Genomic DNA, 21927 nt, shown 5'->3' with positions numbered 1-21927 from the left:
TAAGCTCAAACCAACAAACACACACACAAAAAAAAAAAAAAAAAACTATTTTAAGACCACTCAAAAATTTGGTCAGAAATCCCTGCTGAAAAAAATAATAACCATCACAAATTCTAATGGTGTCCACTACAAATGCAAACATTATCAGTTTTTAACCATTAAAACTATTAAAAATGTTTTTCTGTAGTGTGCTTTGGGACATATTCCATTAGGATTTAGTGGTTTTAACAAGCCACCAATAGTGTTTTCACAACGCCATGTCATCAGTCGGCCATATTGGCAGCACTGAATGTAAATAATGACACTGAACTAAATGAAACTTGCATATTTCGCTGAATATTGCCACTGAAAATGGTCAATTATTGCCATGTTTTGGGCTGTATTAATCATTGGACCAGGAAAAACATTTGGTGTACTATTAGACTGCCAAACATTATAATATATCAAGAAGAAGAATGCAAAAAACTGTCTGAGGAACAAAAGATGTTTGTGGTTGGCCAAACTGAAAAAAGTGCCTAAAGCCTCTCTAAAACTACCTAACAAACCAGTCTGACTAGTATGGGAGACAAGCTAAACCAACAAACACAAAAATTCATTCACTTTTTTTAGACCACTAAAACGTAAAAATTTGGTTAGAAATCCCTGCTGAAAACCCCCCCGATACAAATACTACAAATACCACTACAAATACTACTACAAACATTACAAACAATTAACGTTTAATCATTAAACTATTAAAAAAAAGTTTTTCTGTAGTGTGTTTTGGGACATATTCCATTAGGATTAAGTAGTTTTAACAAGGCACCAATAGAGTGTTTTCACGACACCATGTTATCAATCAGCCATATTGGCAGCACTGAATGAAAACAATAACACTGAATTGAACAAAACGTGCATTAATACACAGAGACGTAAATCACTGACAAGCTACGCCAAATCGCCTGAACGCACGTGATGGAGATTTACTACTAATCAAAGTACCGGCTTCATTGACTAAACGCGCCTTAAAACATTGTGCGATTAATCGTGCAGCCCTAATTAAAACTATTAAAAAGGTTTTTCTGTAGTGTGTTTTGGGACATATTCCATTAGGATTAAGTAGTTTTAACAAGCCACCAATAGAGTGTTTTCACGACACCATGTTATCAATCAGCCATATTGGCAGCACTGAATGTAAACAATAACACTGAACTGAACAAAACGTGCATATTTTGCTGAATATAGCCACAGTAATGGTTTTACTGGTTATAATGGGAATTGTACAGATTTTAATGGAAACTGTAATGGTGCCTGTTGGTCTCTACTGGTAATTGGTCATCTGTTGGTGGCTTGTTAAACTAAATCTGAAAGGAAAAGAGTGTTTTTATGACGCATCATCAGTCGGCCATATTGGCGGCACAGAATGTAAGAATGTATTGCTGCTGAAATGGTCAATTATTGTCATGTTTTGGAGTACTATTAGACTGCCAAAAGTGATAAAAAATCAACGAGAAGAGTGCAAAAAAACTGTCTGAGGAACAAAAGGCGTTTGTGGTTAGCCAAACGGTATTTGTAGTGGAAACCATTTGAATTTCTGTGATTGTTTCTACTGTTTTTTTCCAGCAGGGAGTCGAAATTAAATAGTTAATAGACGTGCCTCCATTCACCCTATACTGCTTCTCCCATTGTGTAGCATTTACCTCAGCTCTTCACTGTGTCAAACTCAAATCCATGATCATGATGACACAGCACAGACCAGGCATGAGGGGGGCTTTCATCCACACCCCCCGTTTCCACAAAGCAACATTGTTTTGAAACTTCCACGCAGTCAGTCGGTCACACCTCTGAGCCTCTGGCTGTGCACTTCTCATTGGTTTAGCTCTCCGAACACCCCTTTCCGCAGCATTTCCGTCTACATATTTTTGTTTCCGCGAGTGGATGAGTTGCACATATTAGACATATTATTGATACAGCAGCGGTACTTTTTTACATCAGCAAGAATCTTGAAATCTGTAGTCATGTCAGACCGGGGATCTTTCGACACAAATGTCGTGACTTTGACGAGATTTCTGCTTGAACAGGGCAGAAAAGCCAAAGGCACGGGCGAGCTGACAACACTCCTAAACGCGATGTGCACGGCTGTAAAAGCCATCTCCTGCGCTGTCAGGAAAGCAGGTATCGCGCACCTGTGAGTATGTTATGCACAGTCGATTGGGACTCCATAAAGTTTTGGATGCAAAAACATTAGTTGCTAAACGTTTGCTTATTTTTAATATAAAAACACAAGAAACATGTCAAGAAATTGTCCAAGTAAAAATCAAATAAAGTTATCAATAAGTTTTTTTCTTTTTTTCTTTCTTTCTTGCATAACATGTATACATCATGGTTGCACTTACTGTAATTTCATTTGATATAATTTTTATTTTAAAAATATAATTTATAATGGCATTGTTTTATTGCAAAAATAGCCTAATGTATTACTGTAATCGCCATTGAAAATTATGCCAATAATTAAAACATCAGGATGCATATGTGACCTTGGACCACAAAACCTCTTTTTTAAATTGAGGTGTATGCAATGAATACGCTTTCCATTTATGTATGGTTTGTTAGAATAGGACAAAAGTTGGCTATTTGAATGTCTAAAATCTGAGGGTGCAAAAAAAATCGAAATATTGATAAAATGACCTTTAAAGTTGTCCAAATAAAGTTCTTAGGAATTTATATTAATCAAAAATTAAGTTTTGATATATTTATGGTAGGAAATGTACAAAATATTATCAAGGAACATGATCTTTACTTAATATCCTATTGATTTTTGCATAAAATAAAAATTTACAATTTTTAGCTATACAATATATTTTTGGCTATTGCTATATAATTTCTTCTTTCTTTCTTTTTTTGAGTGAAATATGACCTGGACATTAAAACCTTGACAGGTTTAACAAGTTTTTTGATGAAAAATGTTGTTATCCTGCACAATTGCTCATGTAGACTTGCTAGATTATGCAGATTTTTTTTTCTTGATTAGTTTTTTCTTTTATGTTAGCTTGGGTTTTGAAACTGAACAATGTTGACATAGTGTTGGGAAATGGCAACAGAAAAAACTGAAGTTGGTATTTCTGGGCTGGGCCTTGAAAAAAAAAATGAAATGCAGCCCTTTATATCACAAGTTTGGAAATTCTTCAGTATTTTTATGTTATTTATGCAAACAATGCTATTGTACTGTGTGATATTGCTTTATATGACAGATATTGCAGTTCTATGAGCAAGCATTGAGAAACAAAACTTAAAAAAAAAAAACTTTAGTTCCTCCGATATGATTCAACTCATAACTCATAAGGAACATTTCTGACAGGTATGGCATTGCTGGAAGTACCAATGTGACAGGTGACCAGGTTAAGAAGCTGGACATCCTTTCTAATGACCTCGTCATAAACATGATCAAATCCTCATTCACCTCATGTGTGCTGGTCACTGAGGAACATGAAAGTGCAATCATTGTGGAGCCAGACAGACGGGTAAGAACTGCATGAGTAAGGCATTATACCTGCTGTCTTCCTGGGAAAGAACTACTTCAAAAGTTTAATTAATCCAAACCATTTAATCACCATTTGTTTCATTTAAAATGTTTGCCAAAACTTCACCAATGAGTTCACAGATTCAAAGAATGAAAAAGTGTGTTTCCAGATAGACTTGCCTTTTCTGTGCAGAGCATGGACTAGTTAAGTGACTCCTGATTTTAACAGCTAAGATAAGATCTTAACTTGTATGTGTAGTGAAATTCAGGCCTTTGTCTGCATTGCTGGCTGTATGATTCTGAGATTCATCTTTTCACACTGAGGACAACTAAAGGAACTATGTAACTATTACAGAAGGTTCAAACATTCACTAATGCTCAGGGGTGTAAACTTTTGAACAGAATGAAGATGTAAACATTTTTCTTATTTTGCATAAATATCATATTTTTTTCATTTAGTACTGCACTTCAGAAGCTACAGAAAATACTTAGATTTTTCCCAGAGGACAAAACAAGTTAAATTTACCCTGATCTTCAAATTCAAAGTTTTCACCCCCCGGCTCTTAATGCATTGTGTTTCTTTCTGAAGCATCAGTCCCTCAGGTGTCCTCTGTGTGAAAAGATGGATCTCAAAATCATACAGTCATTGTTGGAAAGGGTTTAAATACACAAAAAATGAGGTAAACCAAAGAATTTCTGGGACCTGAAGGATTTTTCTGAAGGACAGCGGGCAGTTTAACTGTTTGTCCCTAAAAAAAAAAAAAAAACACAGCTGTGGATCATTCAGGTAACAACACAGTATTAAGAATCAAGTGTATTTAAACTTTTGAACAGAAGTTTTTATAATATTGTCTTTTGTGGACTATTTTAACGTATTTTATGTGAGATATCTTATTCAGGTCAGTACTAAATAAAAAATAACATGCATTTTGCATGATGTCTTATTTTGGTAAAATAATTAACTTTTTGCAGATTCTGCAAGGTGTATGTAAACTTTTGACTTCAACTGTAAATGTTTCTAGTTCTCAGTTCTAGAGAACTTGTTCTATAAAATGTCCTTATTCTTATCCTGTAATCATAAATAACTGAAAAAGTCTCAGAAATACGTCAAAAGCTTTGGGAACCATTATGACTTACAATCAGACATAAGCCAGGCATAAATAAATATAGTTTTAAGGATGAGTGACAACTGAATAAGAAGTTGGGTGGAGAAGGGTTTTGGAAAGGTCAAATTTCCTCATATAATAGAGCAACATCATCATTAGTCATTAAATGACTATGTAAGATAAGATGCACCACTACTTTAGTAATATTTAATATTTAACCAAAGCTTCTTCCATGTGTTCAAGGGTAAATACGTGGTTTGCTTTGACCCTCTTGATGGTTCATCTAACATTGACTGTCTTGCTTCGATTGGGACCATCTTTGCCATCTACAGGAAGGTATTTAATAGATTTGCTGAAATACAGCCATGACAGTCCATGTGGATTCTGCCCTAGTACCTGAACACACTTTAATGATTTCTGTGTTCACAGTGCACAGACAGCGAGCCGTCTGAGAAGGATGCCCTGCAACCTGGCAGAAACATAGTGGCTGCTGGATACGCACTATACGGCAGTGCCACCATGATTGTCCTCTCCACTGGTCAAGGAGTCAACTGCTTCATGTTAGATCCAGTGAGTCAGTTTTACTCTACATAACTCACACAGTTATCAGTTGTGGGATCATTTAGCAGTGAATCAGCTGGGACAGTTTATTCAGTCTACAAATTGTGTAGTAAATCATTTGTAGCTTGAAATGATATGTTATGATACCCTTAAGTCCTTTGCTCATCTTCGCTACACAAATGAAGATATTTTTGATTCAATCCGAGAGCTTTCTGACCCTGCATAGACAGCAATGCAACTGACACGTTCAAGGCCCACAAAGGTAGTAAGAACATCATTAAAAGAGTCCATGTGACATCAGTGGTTAAATTGTAATGTTATAAAGCTATGAGAATACTTTTTGTGTGCAAAGAAAACCAAAATAACAAGAATCTACGTCAGAAGTTCTCAACTCTGGAATGCAAAATCCATTTTGCTGCAGAGTTTAGCTCCAACTCTTATCAAACACACCTGAACAAGTTCAGCAAGGTCTTTAGGATCACAAGAAAATTACAGGCAGGTTAGTTTGATTAAGGTTGAAACTAAACTATACAGGAAAATGGATCTTGCGGGCCAGAGTTAAGAACCCCTGATCTACGTTGTACTCTTGTGAATGCATTGTGAAGACTGAGATGGAAGAGAAGAAATTGTAGAATAAAGTCATTATTTTTGTTTTCTTTGTGCACAAAAAGTGTTCTTGTAGCTTCATAACATTACAGTTGAACCACTGATGTCACATGGGCTATTTATCAATGTCCTTACTAACGTTCTGGGCCTTGAACGTTGTAGTTGTGTCGCTGTCTATGGAGGGTCAGAAAGCTCCCGGGTTTCATTAAAAATATCTTTATTTGTGTTCTGTAGATCTTGGAACGACATGAGGGTGAGTAATTAATGAGTTTTCATTTTTGGGTGAACTCTCCCTTTAAGGACGAATCTTAGTTTTTTCTGTGGTAAATGGCAGAACATTACAGATGCTGTTCATAGGCAATAGGTTCTAAATAACCCATGCATTAATTGATTTATTTTGCTATTTATTGTGACGTCAGGCTATTGGTGAGTTCATTCTGGTTGACAAAGATGTGACGATTAAGAAGAAAGGCAACATCTACAGTCTGAATGAAGGTTATGCCCAGCATTTTGATCCTGCTGTCACAGACTACCTGCAGAAGAAAAAGTTTCCGGAGGTTCAGTATGCAAATGTTTTCCTTCATAAAAATATAAAATTATTATAAAAGCTGAACAAGCTTACACATTTCAAATACACCGCAATCACATTTGCATAATCAAAAACATGGTACATCAGAAAGATAAATATTAATAATATTAAAATATCCATCTACTAGAGGACGCGTTTATAGTATAACTATTAAAATGTGTTCAGGATGGCAGTGCACCCTATGGAGCCCGTTATGTAGGCTCAATGGTGGCAGATGTGCATCGGACGCTTGTTTACGGAGGAATCTTCCTTTACCCTGCAAATGTGAAGAGCCCTAAAGGAAAGGTACTTCATCTAAAGACTGTTTACATTTACATGACTTTGCTTTTCTAAACTACCATTTGAACAGCATGAACAGTATATATATTTATACAACAGTTGCTTCTGGTCCTTGAATCTAAATGGCTGAGAGCAGTGTGATATTCTAGTGATATCAGAACTCCAACCATTTCACCATTTGTATCACTCTTCTTGCGTAATTCAGACAGGGAGTGTAATGGAAGACGCCCAAATCTATAATTTTATAAATAATACTTATTTTGCATGACAGAATGTAGTTTTAAGAATTTTTTGGGCACGAATGTACTTGTTTAGACTTCAAATTAGTGTTTCATTAATAAAGATAACTATTTGAAATGTCTATTTGAAAATTTGCTTTAATGTTTTTGGAGATGTGAGCTCCAAAGCATCAGCGGCCACTTAGCACTCATGAACCCGCCGAGAGCAGCCTTACCTCGGCCAGTTCTTCTGGAATTTGCTGCTGGCTCTGATGTCTCTATAGTGGTTAAACATGAGCTATAATTAGTTTTGGGTAAATATAATGGGCAGTCTTTAGTCTTATTAATCTACTATAATCTGCTGTATATCAGAGCACTGCCTTTGTACTTTTGACTATATGAGTTAATCTCAAGCTCATATAGAGTAACCACGGCAGTTTATCACATAATCCACTTTGTTTGACTATATGTGGTAATTGATATGTAATGTTGACATATATACATAAAAGTGTCTGTATAGTTTTAGAGACACTCTACTATTCAATGAAAAACATGAATGAAGTGAAGACATGAAAAGTATATTTATGACCTTTGCTCCAGTTCTTTTGTTTGGTTGCACATCTACAGGTGTGTCAGTGTTTACTGTCTTATCCGTAACATCTGAGGTGAAAACGGATATGTTACAGTTACACTTTAGATACTTGTGTAAAAAACATTGTGCCATGCTATCATTTCACAATATCATAATATTAAAATACCTTGGTGGGAAAACTTAACTTTACACTCACCTGCATTTCTTCATCGACTTGATCACTTCCACAACAAGGCCTGTAGAGTGAGCTGTAGCACATAGTCACTAATAGAAGCAGGTCCTAACTAAATATTCTTGAGTAAATTAATAAATAATTAGTAAATGTGTTCCATCCTCTTCAGCTCAGACTGCTCTATGAGTGCAACCCCATGGCCTTCATCATGGAGCAGGCCGGAGGGATGGCCACCACAGGGCAAATCAACATCCTGGACATCCAGCCAGAGAGCCTCCATCAGCGGGTTCCTGTGGTGATGGGTTCCCCTGATGATGTGCTGGAGTACATCTCCATCTTTCAGAAACATCAAAAATGAAGAGCAATAGTCAGAATGTGAAAACTCACAATCATAAATATATATAAATATATATATAGTTGACACTCCAAAATAAGATACCAAAGTATATTCTTACTTTCAAAATACCTCTACATCAACTCACTACCCCTAAAACCAAATGTTTTATACACTTTATAGCTCCATGAAGAAATAGAATAAGTTTTTTTACACTGGAAAAAGTATAACATTTACTTTAAGGGTGTTTTTAGAGAAACACGGTGTTTTCCGCATTAGACAATCAAAGAGTGTTATTGGCAGCTGAAATTGTTGTTGACCAAAAAAGACAGAAGCAAGTTCATGGCGACGATGAGGATGATTTGAATTTAAGTTGATTTTGTTTCTGTCTGTAAAGACCAAATAATCACTTGTGCCTTATTGCATCCTACTGAGGGAAGCTGTGAATAAAGTTCTTGCGAAACCAGACTTTGTAAAATGTGTTTGTGTTGTGTTACCAACTTATACATTATGTAGATGTTTTGATTTATGATTTATAATGTGCAAACATTAAACATAATATCTACTGAATTTCTTTACAATGTGCCAGGGTCAGAAAATAATGAACGCCAAAGGGGTAGTTCATCCAAAAATTTAAATTCTGTAATTAAAGGAGAACTCCGGTGTGATATTGACCTAAAGTGTATTGAATCATGATACCGAGTGTGAACGTACCTTGCATATTTCATCTCGGTTTGTGTCCAGCTGTCCGAAATCTGGGGTCAGTTAGCCGATGCTCACAACAGGCTGTCTATGAGAGTCAACAGGGCATCGGAAAAGCCATGTAAATAAATCACTGTTTTACGCCATTTACGAGGCACAAAGTAGCTCCACACTTCATTGGTAGACTTCCTAGGGCCCTGACATTTAAAACGAGACATTGAGAACTCAGAAAAAGCACCGGTAGTTTATTTACAAGAAGATTTATACAGACATCTTCCACCAGGAACAGACCGGTCGCCGCCATCTTAAATGTAGTCACGATAAGTCGAGTGTCGAGCACCAAGGAATTTATCAGGTTATCAACGTATCAGGTTGTAGTTTCCTTCGTGCTCGACACTCGACTTATCGTGACTACATTTAAGATGGCGGCGACCGGTCTGTTCCTGGTGGAAGATGTCTGTATAAATCTTCTTGTAAATAAACTACCGGTGCTTTTTCTGAGTTCTCAATGTCTCGTTTTAAATGTTTCGTGCAGCGTTGAGCATTATAACCAATCAAAAGCGTTTCTGTTGAACTTAGGAACGCATTGGCCAATCAGAGGCACCTAGATTAGTCAGCGCTGAAAAAGCGGGAGCTGTTGATGAGTGCGCATGCTCGCAAATTCCCTCATAAAAAAACTGCAGATATGTTGTAAAGAAATTATTAATATGTAGCTTCAGTAATAATAACAAGAGTTTTTGCATAACTTGTGCTAGACTTGGCTAAACTAATGTGCCGACATGTTTGTCTATGAAGCCAGAATATGACGTGAACAAAACAAAACAAAAACGGTTTATATTGTTTTCTATATTAATATTAATAATCATTAATACAACATATAGAGCAATAATCTACAATAATGATGTCATAATATTGCAGTAATAATATTATTTTATAATAATAATAATAAATGTAAAAAATGCATCAATCAATTCCAGGGTGCAGATATTGCCTCTTAATGGAAAAGTAAATTTTTGACCCTGCAATGCGCACATTTCAATAAGCCTATGAAACCACAATGATATCATTTTCAAATTTAAAATGATACTTTTCCTTCATCATACCTAATGTATTCCTAAATAAACAGGGATTTTAATACAGGGCATACTGTACCACTACAAGTTTAAGCAAGCAAATGAAGAGCAGCTGACCTTTTCTGTAAAGGCCAGTAGGCGCAAAGAGCCCTGCTGACATTTGAGACACATTTTGGGGTGTTGCTCTACACAACCTTGGTCAAAATATGCACATGCATATCTGTTTATAAATTACACTCTCATTAAAAGTAAAAAAAAAAAATGATTATGTGTAGCATCATACAGTAGGAAACATAGTTCAGTTAGAGTATAGAAATGATCATTTGCCTGTGTCCTCTACTGGGGTCCTCAACTTTTCTTCTGTGACTCAAATGTTGTCTGGAAGGTTCTGATCCTAATGAGTTTATTATTTTGGGCTCTGTAGGAACTCGAACATTTAAGGCAAAACGGACATGAGGCAATAGATTCAGTGTTTGTTTATAAATATGTCAGCCAACTTGTCAAATTGAGTTGAATCTGGAGAGCGACGTCTATTCCTGTGCTTAAATGTATTGCGTAAACAGTGCTTGTTGAGGATTACAGTTTAAATTAAGTTTTCAGAAAGCATGTTAATTGCACTTTTCAGTGCTGTGAATCAAATCAAATGCATTAGCAATATGCTGTATATCCATTTACTTAAAACGTGTTTGATGTGTTTAGTCACGCTTACAGGTTTGATTTTGAGTTAGAGGAGACACATTTACATGTATATAAATATACAGTATTATTAATGAGATCCATTTAACAAACCTCCAGTTTTATATTGGGACATGATACATAAACAATCCTATGACCAGTGACCCTCTAACCCCTGAGTATATGTCATGTGTCAATAGTGGACATAAATAATTAGCTGAGAGCCAAGGAACGTGCTTTATAAGTTGGGCCCTTTGAGCTCTGGCTCTACTAGCATTCAGACTACACTACTGTCACTTGATCTGCTTCACCAATATAACCTTGGCCTTGATCCACTCACTGTGTATGTAAAAAGACTGCCTGGTGGCTCTACAGTTAGTCAGTCTCTGCCTGTCCAACTGCTTGTACACTCGGACGCCGTAAGGATGTCGGATCAGTCGGTCTTTGATGTGGACGTATGGACGCTCACGCGCTTCGTCATGGAGACGGGCCGGAAGGCGAAGGGGGCCACCGGAGAACTCACACAACTCATTAACGCCATGTTAACAGCTATTAAAGCTATTTCATCTGCTGTCAGGAAAGCAGGGCTTGTTCACCTGTAAGTTTTATTTTTACACATTATTTTGCGATATGTGAATTAATGTTTTACTGTAACTGTTGTAAAAACATGCTTTGAATGTTTGAAGCAGAAGCAGGTAAAAGTTCAGCTCAGCCAATGATCAGGCAGACATGTAAAATCAAATAGACAAACAGTTATGATTTTAGAGAAAGTCTCAGTCAAAGTTACAGTTGAACTCTTGAGATGATCAGAGTATGTTTTCGAAGAAAATACTTTTTCAATCTTTCCAATAATATTAGTATGTTCTGGTTTCACTGACCACAGTCAAGGCATGGCGGGACAGGTGAACGTCACAGGCGATGAGCAGAAGAAGCTGGATGTGCTTTCCAATGATCTGATCATCAATATGCTGAGGGCCTCTTATGGCACCTGTTTGATGGTTTCTGAGGAGAACAAGGATGCCATCTACACACCTGCTGAGAAAAGGGTATGCTCATTCTCAATGCTTGCTTATAAATACTTAAAGTTAAAGGACAAGTTTATCTAAAATGTCAATTCTGTCATTATTTACTCACACTTATGTTCCAAGCCTGTGGGATGTTCTTTTTTCCCATAAATAGGCAGGATGTTCATGTTGTTGTTTTTTTCATTTGTAATTCAAACTTTAAAAGATACACATTATAAGTGTCATAAAAGTGGACTTGTGCACATATTCCCTTTGCTCTAGCTCTCAAATCTCAGTATCTGTGCAATATTGAGTATAACGGAAGTTATAAATGTGTCTTGATGTGCCATATTTGTCAGATGTGAACCTGAATAAGATTGTGCTATAGCAAGATTTTCAAATCTGGAATTGTATCATGTGAGTCATATTAACTACATTTATGGTGCTTTTGTCATGTTTAAAGCTTGACAGGCCCTGACCTTTTCTTTTGTGTTCAAAGACAGCAAAAAAAAAAAAATCATACAGGTTTGGAACAAGAGGAGTCTGAGTAAATGATGACAAAATATTAATTTTGAACTATTCTTTAACACATGATGTCATGTTTATAAATGCGTTATGAATTAACTAAAGTGACATTGTTATTAGATAAAAGAGAGAATAATCTGGTTCAAAATTTGTTTGCTTAATAGGCAAAAATATATATACACTACCAGTCGAAAGTATTTGCACTGTAAGATTTTTAATGTTTTTAAAGAAGTCTCTTCTGCTTACCAAGCCTGCACTTATATGATCCAAAGTAGATCAAAAACAGTAAAATTTTGAAATATTTGTACTAATTAAAATAACTGTTTTCTATTTGAATATATTTTAAAATGTTTTTAAAAGCTTGGTTTCTGTATAATTTTTCATTTTTTTGGAAAATAAATTATAGAATTAATACTTTTATTTAGCAAAGATGCTTTAAATTGATCAAAAGTGATGATAAAGACATTTATAATGTTACAAACAATTTCTATTTCAGATAAATGCCGTTTTTTTTTTTTACTTTTTTATTTGAATCTATTTATTAAAGAAACCTGGAAATATTCCGCTTAGCTGTTTTCAACATAATAGTAATAAATAAATGTTTTTTTGAGCAGCAAATTAGAATATTAGAATGATTTCGGAGAGGATCATGTGAGTAATGGAAGTAATGATTAAAAAAGTTCAGCTTTGGAATCACAGGAATAAATAGCATTTTTACATTAAATTACATAAATTACATAAAACAGTTATTTTAAATAGAAAAATATTTGACATTTTTACTGTTTTTGCTGAACTTTCAATAAAATAAATGCAGGGTTGGTGAACAGAAGAAACATCTTTAAAAACATTACAAATCTTACTGTTCTCTTGACTGGTAGTGTAATATCTAAAGACAATTGAAATAAAGACAATTGAAATAATCTTTCAAAGAAAAAAGACAGATACAAATAAGTAAAAATAATAATAAAGGTTGCAAAAATCAAAACAATTAGAATAGGATAAAGTATAATTAATACACAGCAATCAAAATTGCAACATGTTAAATGAAGGGAAAACATTTTAAGAGTTGAAATGACAGAATGTCCATTTAGTTTCAAATAAATTATGGCTGCTATGTAAATTATTTATGCCAGGCTAATGTACCTCTTTCCTAATGCATATTTATTGGCGTTCATTCAGATAATTACCACATGAGGTCGCCGTTGGTCTCATTTCAGTCTGTTGTTTGTCACAGGGGAAATATATAGTCTGTTTTGATCCGCTGGATGGCTCCTCCAACATCGACTGTTTGGCCCCCATAGGCACCATTTTTGCCATCTACAAAAGAGTGAGTGTTAGTGTTAGGACTGCATTAGTTGCTGCAAGATGTCTAGAATTGCATGTGCATTTTGTGTACTTTTTGATGCATGCCAAAGAGAAGAAAACAAATTATAACAATGATAACAACATAACAGAACAGTATTTTTGTGTACGTTTTCTGTCATGTGGTGTGTGAAATGGATTGGTTTGATGATTTGTTCTTGTGCTACTTTCCCATGCAGATTGACGAGGTAGCTGACTGCATTTGATCCTGCCTGATGACAAATATTGGCTAAGCAATAAATTTAACTTAATTTTATTTTATTAAGTGCACTAGAGCGTAACTAATAGCAACTGCACAACTGATCTTATTAGTTTGTTTCACTTGTATTGTGTTTTATTGTTTTTATATGTCTTCTGTAGTAACAAAAACGTACTCTAGATGGTGTCATAGGGTTTGTTGGATGTTGACGCGTGCAAGTTTGTTTTTTATTTGTTGTAATCGACATTTTAACATTCACTTAATCACAATGAACCTAAATTCATTTTTTACCTAAATAACATTAATAGAAAACGTACAACCAAAGAATTTTATTGTTTCTCCTGTTCCAGTGTTCAGATGGAGAACCGACGGACAAGGACGCCCTACAGCCGGGCAATCAGATCGTCTGTGCGGGTTACGCTCTTTACGGCAGCGCCACGCTAGTGGCTCTCAGCACAGGAGCTGGAGTTAACTTCTTTATGCTGGACCCAGTAAGCACAAATAGTTAAATAAGATAAATAAGAATAAATGACAAAGCCAGAGCTTCACAAACTGAATGTTGGGGTATCTAGGCTGTGGTGAGATCGAGGTTTTATAGTCACAAAGTGCTAGGAATCAGTTCATTGAAGACACGCTGAACGAGTGAATCAGTGAATCATTTACAGTGTATTCACGAACAAAGTACACATATGCCAAAACATAACATTGTCTTAAAAACAAAAATAGCTATGTAGTAAATTGTGAAAAGGTTTTATGCTTATATAACACATTGTATGTTTCACTTCTGTTTATGGTTTGACATTTGTAGATTTTTTTTAACATTAAAGGGATGCTTCAGGGGGACACTTCTTTTTTTTTTAATTTCGGATGAAATTCTTTATTATTTTGTGGCTGTAGTTAACTAGTTTTGATTCCTCATCTTTGGATCTTTTATTTTTGGTTAAGTACATGTGTCAGTGTGTAACGTGATCTCATGAGAATATGCTTTTTTATGTTCCTCTTCTTTAGGCAATTGGAGAATTCATTCTCACAGACAGAAATGTGCAGATCAAGAAAAAGGGGAAGACTTACAGTATCAACGAGGGCTACGCTAAGTACTTCGAGCCTGCAGTGAATGATTATCTAAAGCACAAGAAATACCCAGAGGTGGGTTCTGGACAAAGACATGATCCGAACTAGCCAAATAACATTGATTTTATTATTTTGGGAGTCTTATCATTGCTAGTTATTTTTTTGTAAGATCACAGCACAAATGAAACCACTGAGTGCAAACTGATTTGCGGTGTACACCACCTCATGTGATCTGTCATGTTGTGACAGATCAGGGAATGTTGCTTAGCTGGCCTGAAGAACACTTAGTTTAAAAACAAAGTGTGAGTCTGAATAATGCTTACTGACAGATCAGACGTTTTGCATGACTGCATGGCTGTGCTCAGCATCAGCTGACGTTTACACACGTTACATGCTGGAAAGTGAAGAGCGACTTCCTCTGCAGGAATTCATGTTCTGTTTTCTCAACTGGAACATACAGACTCAGCATATGTAACTGATTCATGTTACTGCTAATCACAAGCCTCAAGTGCAACAGGGTGCAATGTGATCACAAAATATGCTGAGTTAGATTTTTCCGTGGGTCACCTGGTAAATTATTAAAGTTAATTTTCAGTGAATACCTGTGAGATCTTGTCTTTCCACGATTACACGTTTTTGTTTGTTCATTTTTTAAAGATCATCTTAAGCAGTCTGACAGTGATAAGAAGGAAAAAGTAAACAAAAGTAAAGACTGAAGAGCTTGTCTTTGATTAAATAACGCATTGCAAAATGGGAAACTTGCTAATCACGTACATTATGTTATCAGTCATGTTTTATGTGGGATGATATGTTGTTTTTGTAGAAGTGTTGTCAGAAACATGCTATCTCTGACCTCATGACGCAATGATTTGTTTGCATATTGTGTCTGTCATTGCCTGAGGTAGGGTTGGTGGCTAAAATTAAATTTAAAGCCAAACATTACAACTTTATGTAGTTCCTTTTTTCGTTTTTACTGCTCACATCTTTCTAAAGGAAAAGGCATTATATTAGATGACAGATGTGCGTGATTTTAGCAGTCCAGCTGGGTTTCTGTTTCCTAGAATGTCTAACACTACTTCCTGTTTTTCTGTCCTCTTTTATTGAAGCACTTATGACCTGTGCTCCCGACAGTTTTTTTTTTTTTTTTTTTTTGTCATTCAAGTAGAAATTATTTTGAGTTTTTTGGATTCAGAGATCCAAGCCTAGAAAGATCATGCATACACAAAGTATCTCGTTCAAACTCAAATGTATGAAGAAAGTATGAATCCTGATATTACATTTGATAAAATGTGATTGTCTCACAGGACGGCAGTGCCCCGTATGGTGCCAGGTATGTTGGGTCGATGGTGTCTGATATACACCGTACCATTGCATACGGTGGCATATTCATGTACCCAGCCAATGAGAAGAATCCAAAAGGAAAGGTGAGTCGGCTAAGGTTTTATGACATGATCATTTTTAGCTCACGTGTTTTAAGATATTCAGGACAAACGGTGGACACCGGTCATAAAAAAGCACATCTGGTGACGGTGACATAATGAAACAGGATATTGAATATGATGAAAGATAAACTGTTATCAAAATATGTTACAGTAAGTGTTTCATGCAGCTTATGCTGTCAGAGTAATCTTATTGTGTTCAGCTGACTAGTGTTATTTTAGTATTATTTACAGTTAAAGTCAAAAGTTTACACACCTTGCAAAATCTGTAAAATTAACATTCTGTTACCAAAATAAGGGGGAGCATACAAAACGCATGTTGTTTTTATTTAGTACCGACCTGAATAAGATATTTAACATAAAAGACATTTACATTTGGTCCACAAGAGAAAATAATTGAATTTATAAAAATGACCTCGGTCAAAAGTTTACACACGCTTGATTCTTAAAACTGTGTTGTTACCTGAATGATCCACAGCTGTGTTTTTATGTGTTATTGCTGGTTTAGTAATAGTTGTTCATGAATCCCTTGTTTATCCTGAACAGTTAAACCAGCGGTGCCCAACTCTGTTCCTGAAGATCTACCTACCTGCAGACTTTATTTCCAACACAGCTGTTTGTAATTATCAAGTGCTACCTAAGAGATTAATTAGCTGTTTGATCAGGGTTAGAGCTGAACTTTGTAGGATGGCAGATCTCCAGAAACTGCCCACTGTTCTTCAGAAAAACCCTAAGGTCCCACAAATTCTTTGGTTTTTTAGAATTTTTGTGTATTTTCCAAAAGTGACTGTATGATTTTGAGATCCATCTTTTCACATTAAGGACAACCAAGGGACTCACATAGGGTTGCCACCCGTCCCTTAAAATACGGAATCGTCCCGTATTTGAGAATGAAATTGCGCGTCCCGTTTTGAATCAATACGGGACGGGTTTTGTCCCGTATTTTTTATAATTTTTTCTAAAGCAGCGTCTCATGCGGTTAATCAATGCGGTAAAGCCAGCCGCGGTTCAGAAAAACACGGTCAAGCCAGCCGCGATTGATTATAAGTGTGCGCGCATATTACAGTGATTACGGTAGTTTCAGAAACAACACAGAGAGAACGTGCTTGCAGAGCGCTTTTCATTTAGACTGAGGACCCAGGACTGAGAGATAATACTACAAAGTGCTCGTGAATTTTTACTTACTTATTTATTTGCATTTCAGCTTTAATATCCGTTTTATTTATTGGTGTAATTTTCGGTTCTTTTCTGAGAAATGGGACATTATTAGACTTTAGAGTCTAATAAGTAGAAAAAAAAACAATGATCAGTTCTTATTCAGGACGGCCATATTATATGCAAAACTCATATGAAACCTTTTTACTGCAGCATTTTTGAGATATGGGACATTATTACATTTTAACGGGATATATAGACCCCATTTCTAAAAAGTAGAAAAAAACAATGATCAGTTCGTATTCAGGACGTCCCATATTACTGCAGCATTTTTTAGATGACCCCCCGAATGCGTCCCTTATTTTTGGGTATTAAAAGTGGTAACCCTAGACTCACATGCAACTATTACAGAAAGTTCAAACACTTACTAATGCTCCAAAAGGAAAAACGATGCATTAAGAGCCAAGGGGTGAGAACTTTTTGAATTTAATAAATGTAAGGTAAGGTAAATGTAACTTTTGTCTTCTTGGAAGAATCTACTTTGCAGCTTCTGAGAGGCAGTACTAAATAAAAAAATATGATATTTAGGCAAAATAAGAAAAATGTACATCTTTAACCTATTCAAATATTTACACTGCTGGCTCTGCCAGCATTTGAACCTTCTGTAATAGTTGCATATGAGTCCCTCAGTTGTCCTCAGTGTGAAAAGATGACATCTCAAAATAATACAGTCATTGTTGGAAAGGGTTCAAATACACAAAAATGCTGAAAAACAAAAGAATTTGTATCACCTGAAGGATTTTTCTGAAGAATAGTGGGCAGTTTAACTGTTCATGAAAAACAAGGAACTCACAAACAACTATCACTAAACCAAAAAACAGCTGTGGATTATTCATGTGAAAACACAGTATCCTATTAAGAATCAAGTTTATGCAAAATTTTGAACTGGGTCATTTTTATAAATTCAACTATTATTTTCTCTTGTGGACTATATGTAAACCCTCTTATTTTGGTAAAGTAAAATAATTAACGTTTTGAGAATTCTGCAAGGTGTATCTAAACTTCAACTGTATACTATTATAGCATTTATTCATATATTGACATTTATTTTATAAATTCAGTTTTAATTCAAGTACTTTAGGTGTCAGCTTAATTGTATAATTTGTTTAAGAAACTGAAACAATAAATACCTTTTTGTGGCCCTTTAATGTGTCATGACAGATCGCTGTAGCGCCTCAGTTCTCTTCTCGTCCTCTAGTTATAAAATGAAATAAACATGAATTAACATAAGAAGGTATCTTGTTTTAACCACAGAAAAACATAAACACACACCATTATTCAGGTTCAAGTCCAACAACGTTAATCCACTCCTGTCTGGTTTGTTTGTCGGACAAAATAGCAGATTCGGCGTTATGACTGTTCAAATCGCCTGTCAATCAAGCTACTGGCAAAGGGTCAATTCATCTTTTTATTTTTGTTATTTTGGTTAGTTTTGTAAATTGAATTTTTATAATTTATTTGATTTCAGGTTTATTTATGTTACAAATTAAGTTTAGGCTTTAGTTAATAGTAACAATGCTGCTGCAGCAGACTAGGCCACTACCATAAGCGTCTGCTGGGTTTTATACTGTAGATACTTTATGGTATAGAGCAGGCTCAGGCAGGTCATATTCTGATAACAGATAACCACTCATTTCACAACCAAGAGCCATTTCATAACTGACAATGGGCAGTTACTAAACACATAACGTGAGCCTAGACTGGAACAAATCCACACGGTAGCATGAAAGCATTCAGCCAGATATTATATCTGCAGTTCATGCTGGTTTTCAACAAATGCCAGATAAGGATAAAACAATTGCTTGCAAACTCAATGGTAAAACTTTGGTTTAGAAAACTCCTGGTTTAGAATAAAGTAGACCCTTTGAAAAATAACTTGAACTGAGAAAATCAGCATTATGTAACTTCTAAGCTTCTCACATGGTCCTTTCTCTCCAGCTAAGGCTGCTGTACGAGTGTAACCCCATAGCCTTCCTGATCGAGCAGGCCGGAGGCGTCGCCACTACAGGCACCCAGCGTGTCCTGGATGTTATTCCCGAGTCACTGCACCAGAGGATGCCCTTTGTGGTGGGATCCGCAGACGATGTGGAGGAATACTTGTCCTTTGTCAAGAAACATAAAAAGTAGAGATTTCAGTTGCGATTCATGACATTGAGATACAAAACACCACAGTAGTTTTTTTTTTAAGTAGTAGAAGCAATGCTTTTGTAAACTGAATCACATTAAATTTCCAGTATTTAAATCAATTTCTTTCCTTATTTCACAAATCATTCGCTCAAGGTCTTTTTTTAGTGCAGAATTGCTTTTCAACCCCTTTCGTAATCTATTTCTTCCTCACTTCACTCACATGAACATACTGTACCTTCAGCAGTGTGTTGTTTGGTAGTTGGTAAAGCGTTTACACCCGCTTGTTCTAACAGACCCCTCCCTACTAGTACAAGAGCCAAATAATCTCCACTCCGCAAGTCTTAGTTTGCTGGTCATGATGACGGCCTATGTAATGGCAATGTGCCAAGAGATAAACAAATAGGACACGTAGTATTGCTAGAGCAAAAGAACAGCCCTCCGTGTTAATTTTCACCTCACTGGGTTACAACAGGCATAGAGAAGGAAAAACAGAACTTTTGTGGCACTTCCAGAAAACTTTTTTTTATTTTAAACACTCATACTGATCCTAGATATGCTGCTTAGGGTAAAGTTTTTGAAAGCAGTACTGTAAATACAGAACCAAGTCATAACCAGACAACTTCCTGTTTAAGTAGGCCTGGTTTTGATTTCTGTTTGCTCATCTCAGTCAACAAAACGTCTTGGTGGATGACAGGAATAAATGGAATAAATATAAATATATGAGATATAGTTCAAAAGGTTGGATAGCTTTTGAAAATGTTTTTAAAGAAGTTGCAAGGCTGCATTTATTTAATAAAAAATACAGTATGAACAGTAATATGGTGAAACATTATCTTAAAAAGTTTTTTTATGTTTTGTTATATTTTAAAATTGTATTTCTTCTTGTGATAGCAAAGCCGAATTTAAGCAACCTTTACTTTTTAGTCTTGTCTGATTCTTCAAAAATCATTGTAATGTAATGGTTTGGTGCTCAAAAAATCGTTTTATTGGTAATGTTGAGAATATTTTTTTTAACATTTAATATTTTTGTGGAAACTGGTAATTTTTCTGGATATTAAGTTGGTCCTAAGTTAACTACACGCGACGCGCGAAATTTCCATCTATTACGTTACGCTTTTTACTGTATTTCCGCGACGTCGCGGCAGAAACAACATTAAAAATAATGTGATAACCTCAGGTACTAATTATACGCTTTATTCAAAGTTAAATGTGTCTAATGTGAGTTTTAATATTATTTTGTGGGACATTTATAGTCATACCGAAAGCAACGACAGATAGTTTACTTTACCTCAGATCTTGACAATACATGAAAACAAAGCTATAACGTTACATTGAAACTGTGAACTCAGTGCGAACCAATAAGTATTAACGTTACAGTGACGGTAGTCACTCAGTATGTACATTTAATACTGTTAAAATTTTTAATATTTAGGCTATGAATTAACTTATAAACTTCCATTTCGTTGCCAGTGCAGTGTGCTTCCGGGGAGAACTCGCCCACACGCGTTACTGATTGGCTGATATTGACTGACATTTGATCGATTCTGTCGCGTCGCGTCTGGTGTTGACACTTGTCGCGTCGCGTGTAGGTGTCAGACATCATGTGGGGACGTTCTAAAACGCTTAACGTGAAAAACGCTTAACGTGGCTTAACGTACGTAAAAAACGACCAGGAAACCCTAAATTTGTGTCAAACCTTACTTGGAACAAACACTAACTACTATCAAAAGAACGAGTCCTTATTCCACAGATAAAGTGAAGAATATCACGTTAAGCGTTTTCTCCACCATAGAAGCCCATTATAATGAAACAGCTTAACGTGGTTTAACTTACCTCAACAGCGACCAGGGAAGACCAAACTTCTGTCAACTTTTACTTATAATAAATACTTTCTGCTGTCAAAAGAACGAGCTCTTAATATTCAGCATATAAAGTAATCGCCCCCCAGGGAAGTCCATTAAAAAAAAAGGCTTTAATGTGGCTTAATGGAGCTGAACGAATTTTGGTCAAACGTTACATATAATAAACACTGACACTGCAAGTATTATGTAACATCAGAAATTTGGTTTTAAGATACGTTAAACCACGTTAAGTTATTTATCTATGGGGGACGCTTAACGTGATATATTCTCTTTTTATGCTGAATGAGATCTCGTATTTTGACAGCAGCAAGTGTTTATTATATGTAACTTTTGACCAAAATTTGTTTTTTGCCGGTCGTTGTTCAGCTCCATTAAGCCACATTAAAGCGTTTCTTAAATGGACTTCTATGGGGGGCGATTACTTTATATGCTGAATATTAAGAGCTCGTTCTTTTGACAGCATAAAGTATTTATTATAAGTAAAATTTGACAGAAGTTTGGTCTTCCCTGGTCGCTGTTGAGGTAAGTTAAACCACGTTAAGCTGTTTCCTTATAATGGGCTTCTATGGGGGAGAAAACGCTTAACGTGATATTCTTCACTTTATCTGTGGAATAAGGACTCGTTCTTTTGATAGTAGTTAGTGTTTGTTCCAAGTAAGGTTTGACACAAATTTAGGGTTTCCTGGTCGTTTTTTACGTACGTTAAGCCACGTTAAG

At 35.7% G+C, this 21927-nt stretch overlaps 2 protein-coding genes across 2 annotated transcripts; both read left to right on the top strand.

Annotated features, from left to right (window-relative positions):
• Positions 1-1852: 1852 nt before the first annotated feature.
• fbp1a (fructose-1,6-bisphosphatase 1a) lies at positions 1853-8424 on the top strand. Its single transcript, XM_073840254.1, has 7 exons — positions 1853-2167; positions 3338-3500; positions 4849-4941; positions 5035-5175; positions 6192-6329; positions 6527-6646; positions 7792-8424. Exons 1-7 carry the CDS (start codon positions 1998-2000, stop codon positions 7978-7980), a joined length of 1014 nt encoding a protein of 337 aa, XP_073696355.1. The 5' UTR covers positions 1853-1997; the 3' UTR covers positions 7981-8424.
• A 2366-nt stretch (positions 8425-10790) lies between these two features.
• fbp2 (fructose-1,6-bisphosphatase 2) lies at positions 10791-19385 on the top strand. Its single transcript, XM_073840272.1, has 7 exons — positions 10791-11004; positions 11290-11452; positions 13170-13262; positions 13847-13987; positions 14505-14642; positions 15872-15991; positions 19160-19385. Exons 1-7 carry the CDS (start codon positions 10832-10834, stop codon positions 19346-19348), a joined length of 1017 nt encoding a protein of 338 aa, XP_073696373.1. The 5' UTR covers positions 10791-10831; the 3' UTR covers positions 19349-19385.
• The last annotated feature ends 2542 nt before the right edge of the window (positions 19386-21927 follow it).

This window comes from Garra rufa, chromosome 5, assembly GCF_049309525.1.
Source record: "Garra rufa chromosome 5, GarRuf1.0, whole genome shotgun sequence".
Taxonomy (NCBI): domain Eukaryota; kingdom Metazoa; phylum Chordata; class Actinopteri; order Cypriniformes; family Cyprinidae; genus Garra; species Garra rufa.
Note: the sequence above shows the minus strand (reverse complement) of the source record. Positions and strands in the feature narration are given on the sequence as shown.

Coding starts and splice junctions, on each gene's coding strand:
- fbp2 (XM_073840272.1), top strand. CDS start 10,832: ATGTCGGATCAGTCGGTCTTTGATGTGGACGTATGGACGCTCACGCGC. Junction 11,453..13,169: donor ACACACCTGCTGAGAAAAGG/GTATGCTCATTC, acceptor TGTTTGTCACAG/GGGAAATATATAGTCTGTTT. Junction 13,988..14,504: donor ACTTCTTTATGCTGGACCCA/GTAAGCACAAAT, acceptor CCTCTTCTTTAG/GCAATTGGAGAATTCATTCT.
- fbp1a (XM_073840254.1), top strand. CDS start 1,998: ATGTCAGACCGGGGATCTTTCGACACAAATGTCGTGACTTTGACGAGA. Junction 2,168..3,337: donor AAAGCAGGTATCGCGCACCT/GTGAGTATGTTA, acceptor CATTTCTGACAG/GTATGGCATTGCTGGAAGTA. Junction 6,647..7,791: donor TGAAGAGCCCTAAAGGAAAG/GTACTTCATCTA, acceptor CATCCTCTTCAG/CTCAGACTGCTCTATGAGTG.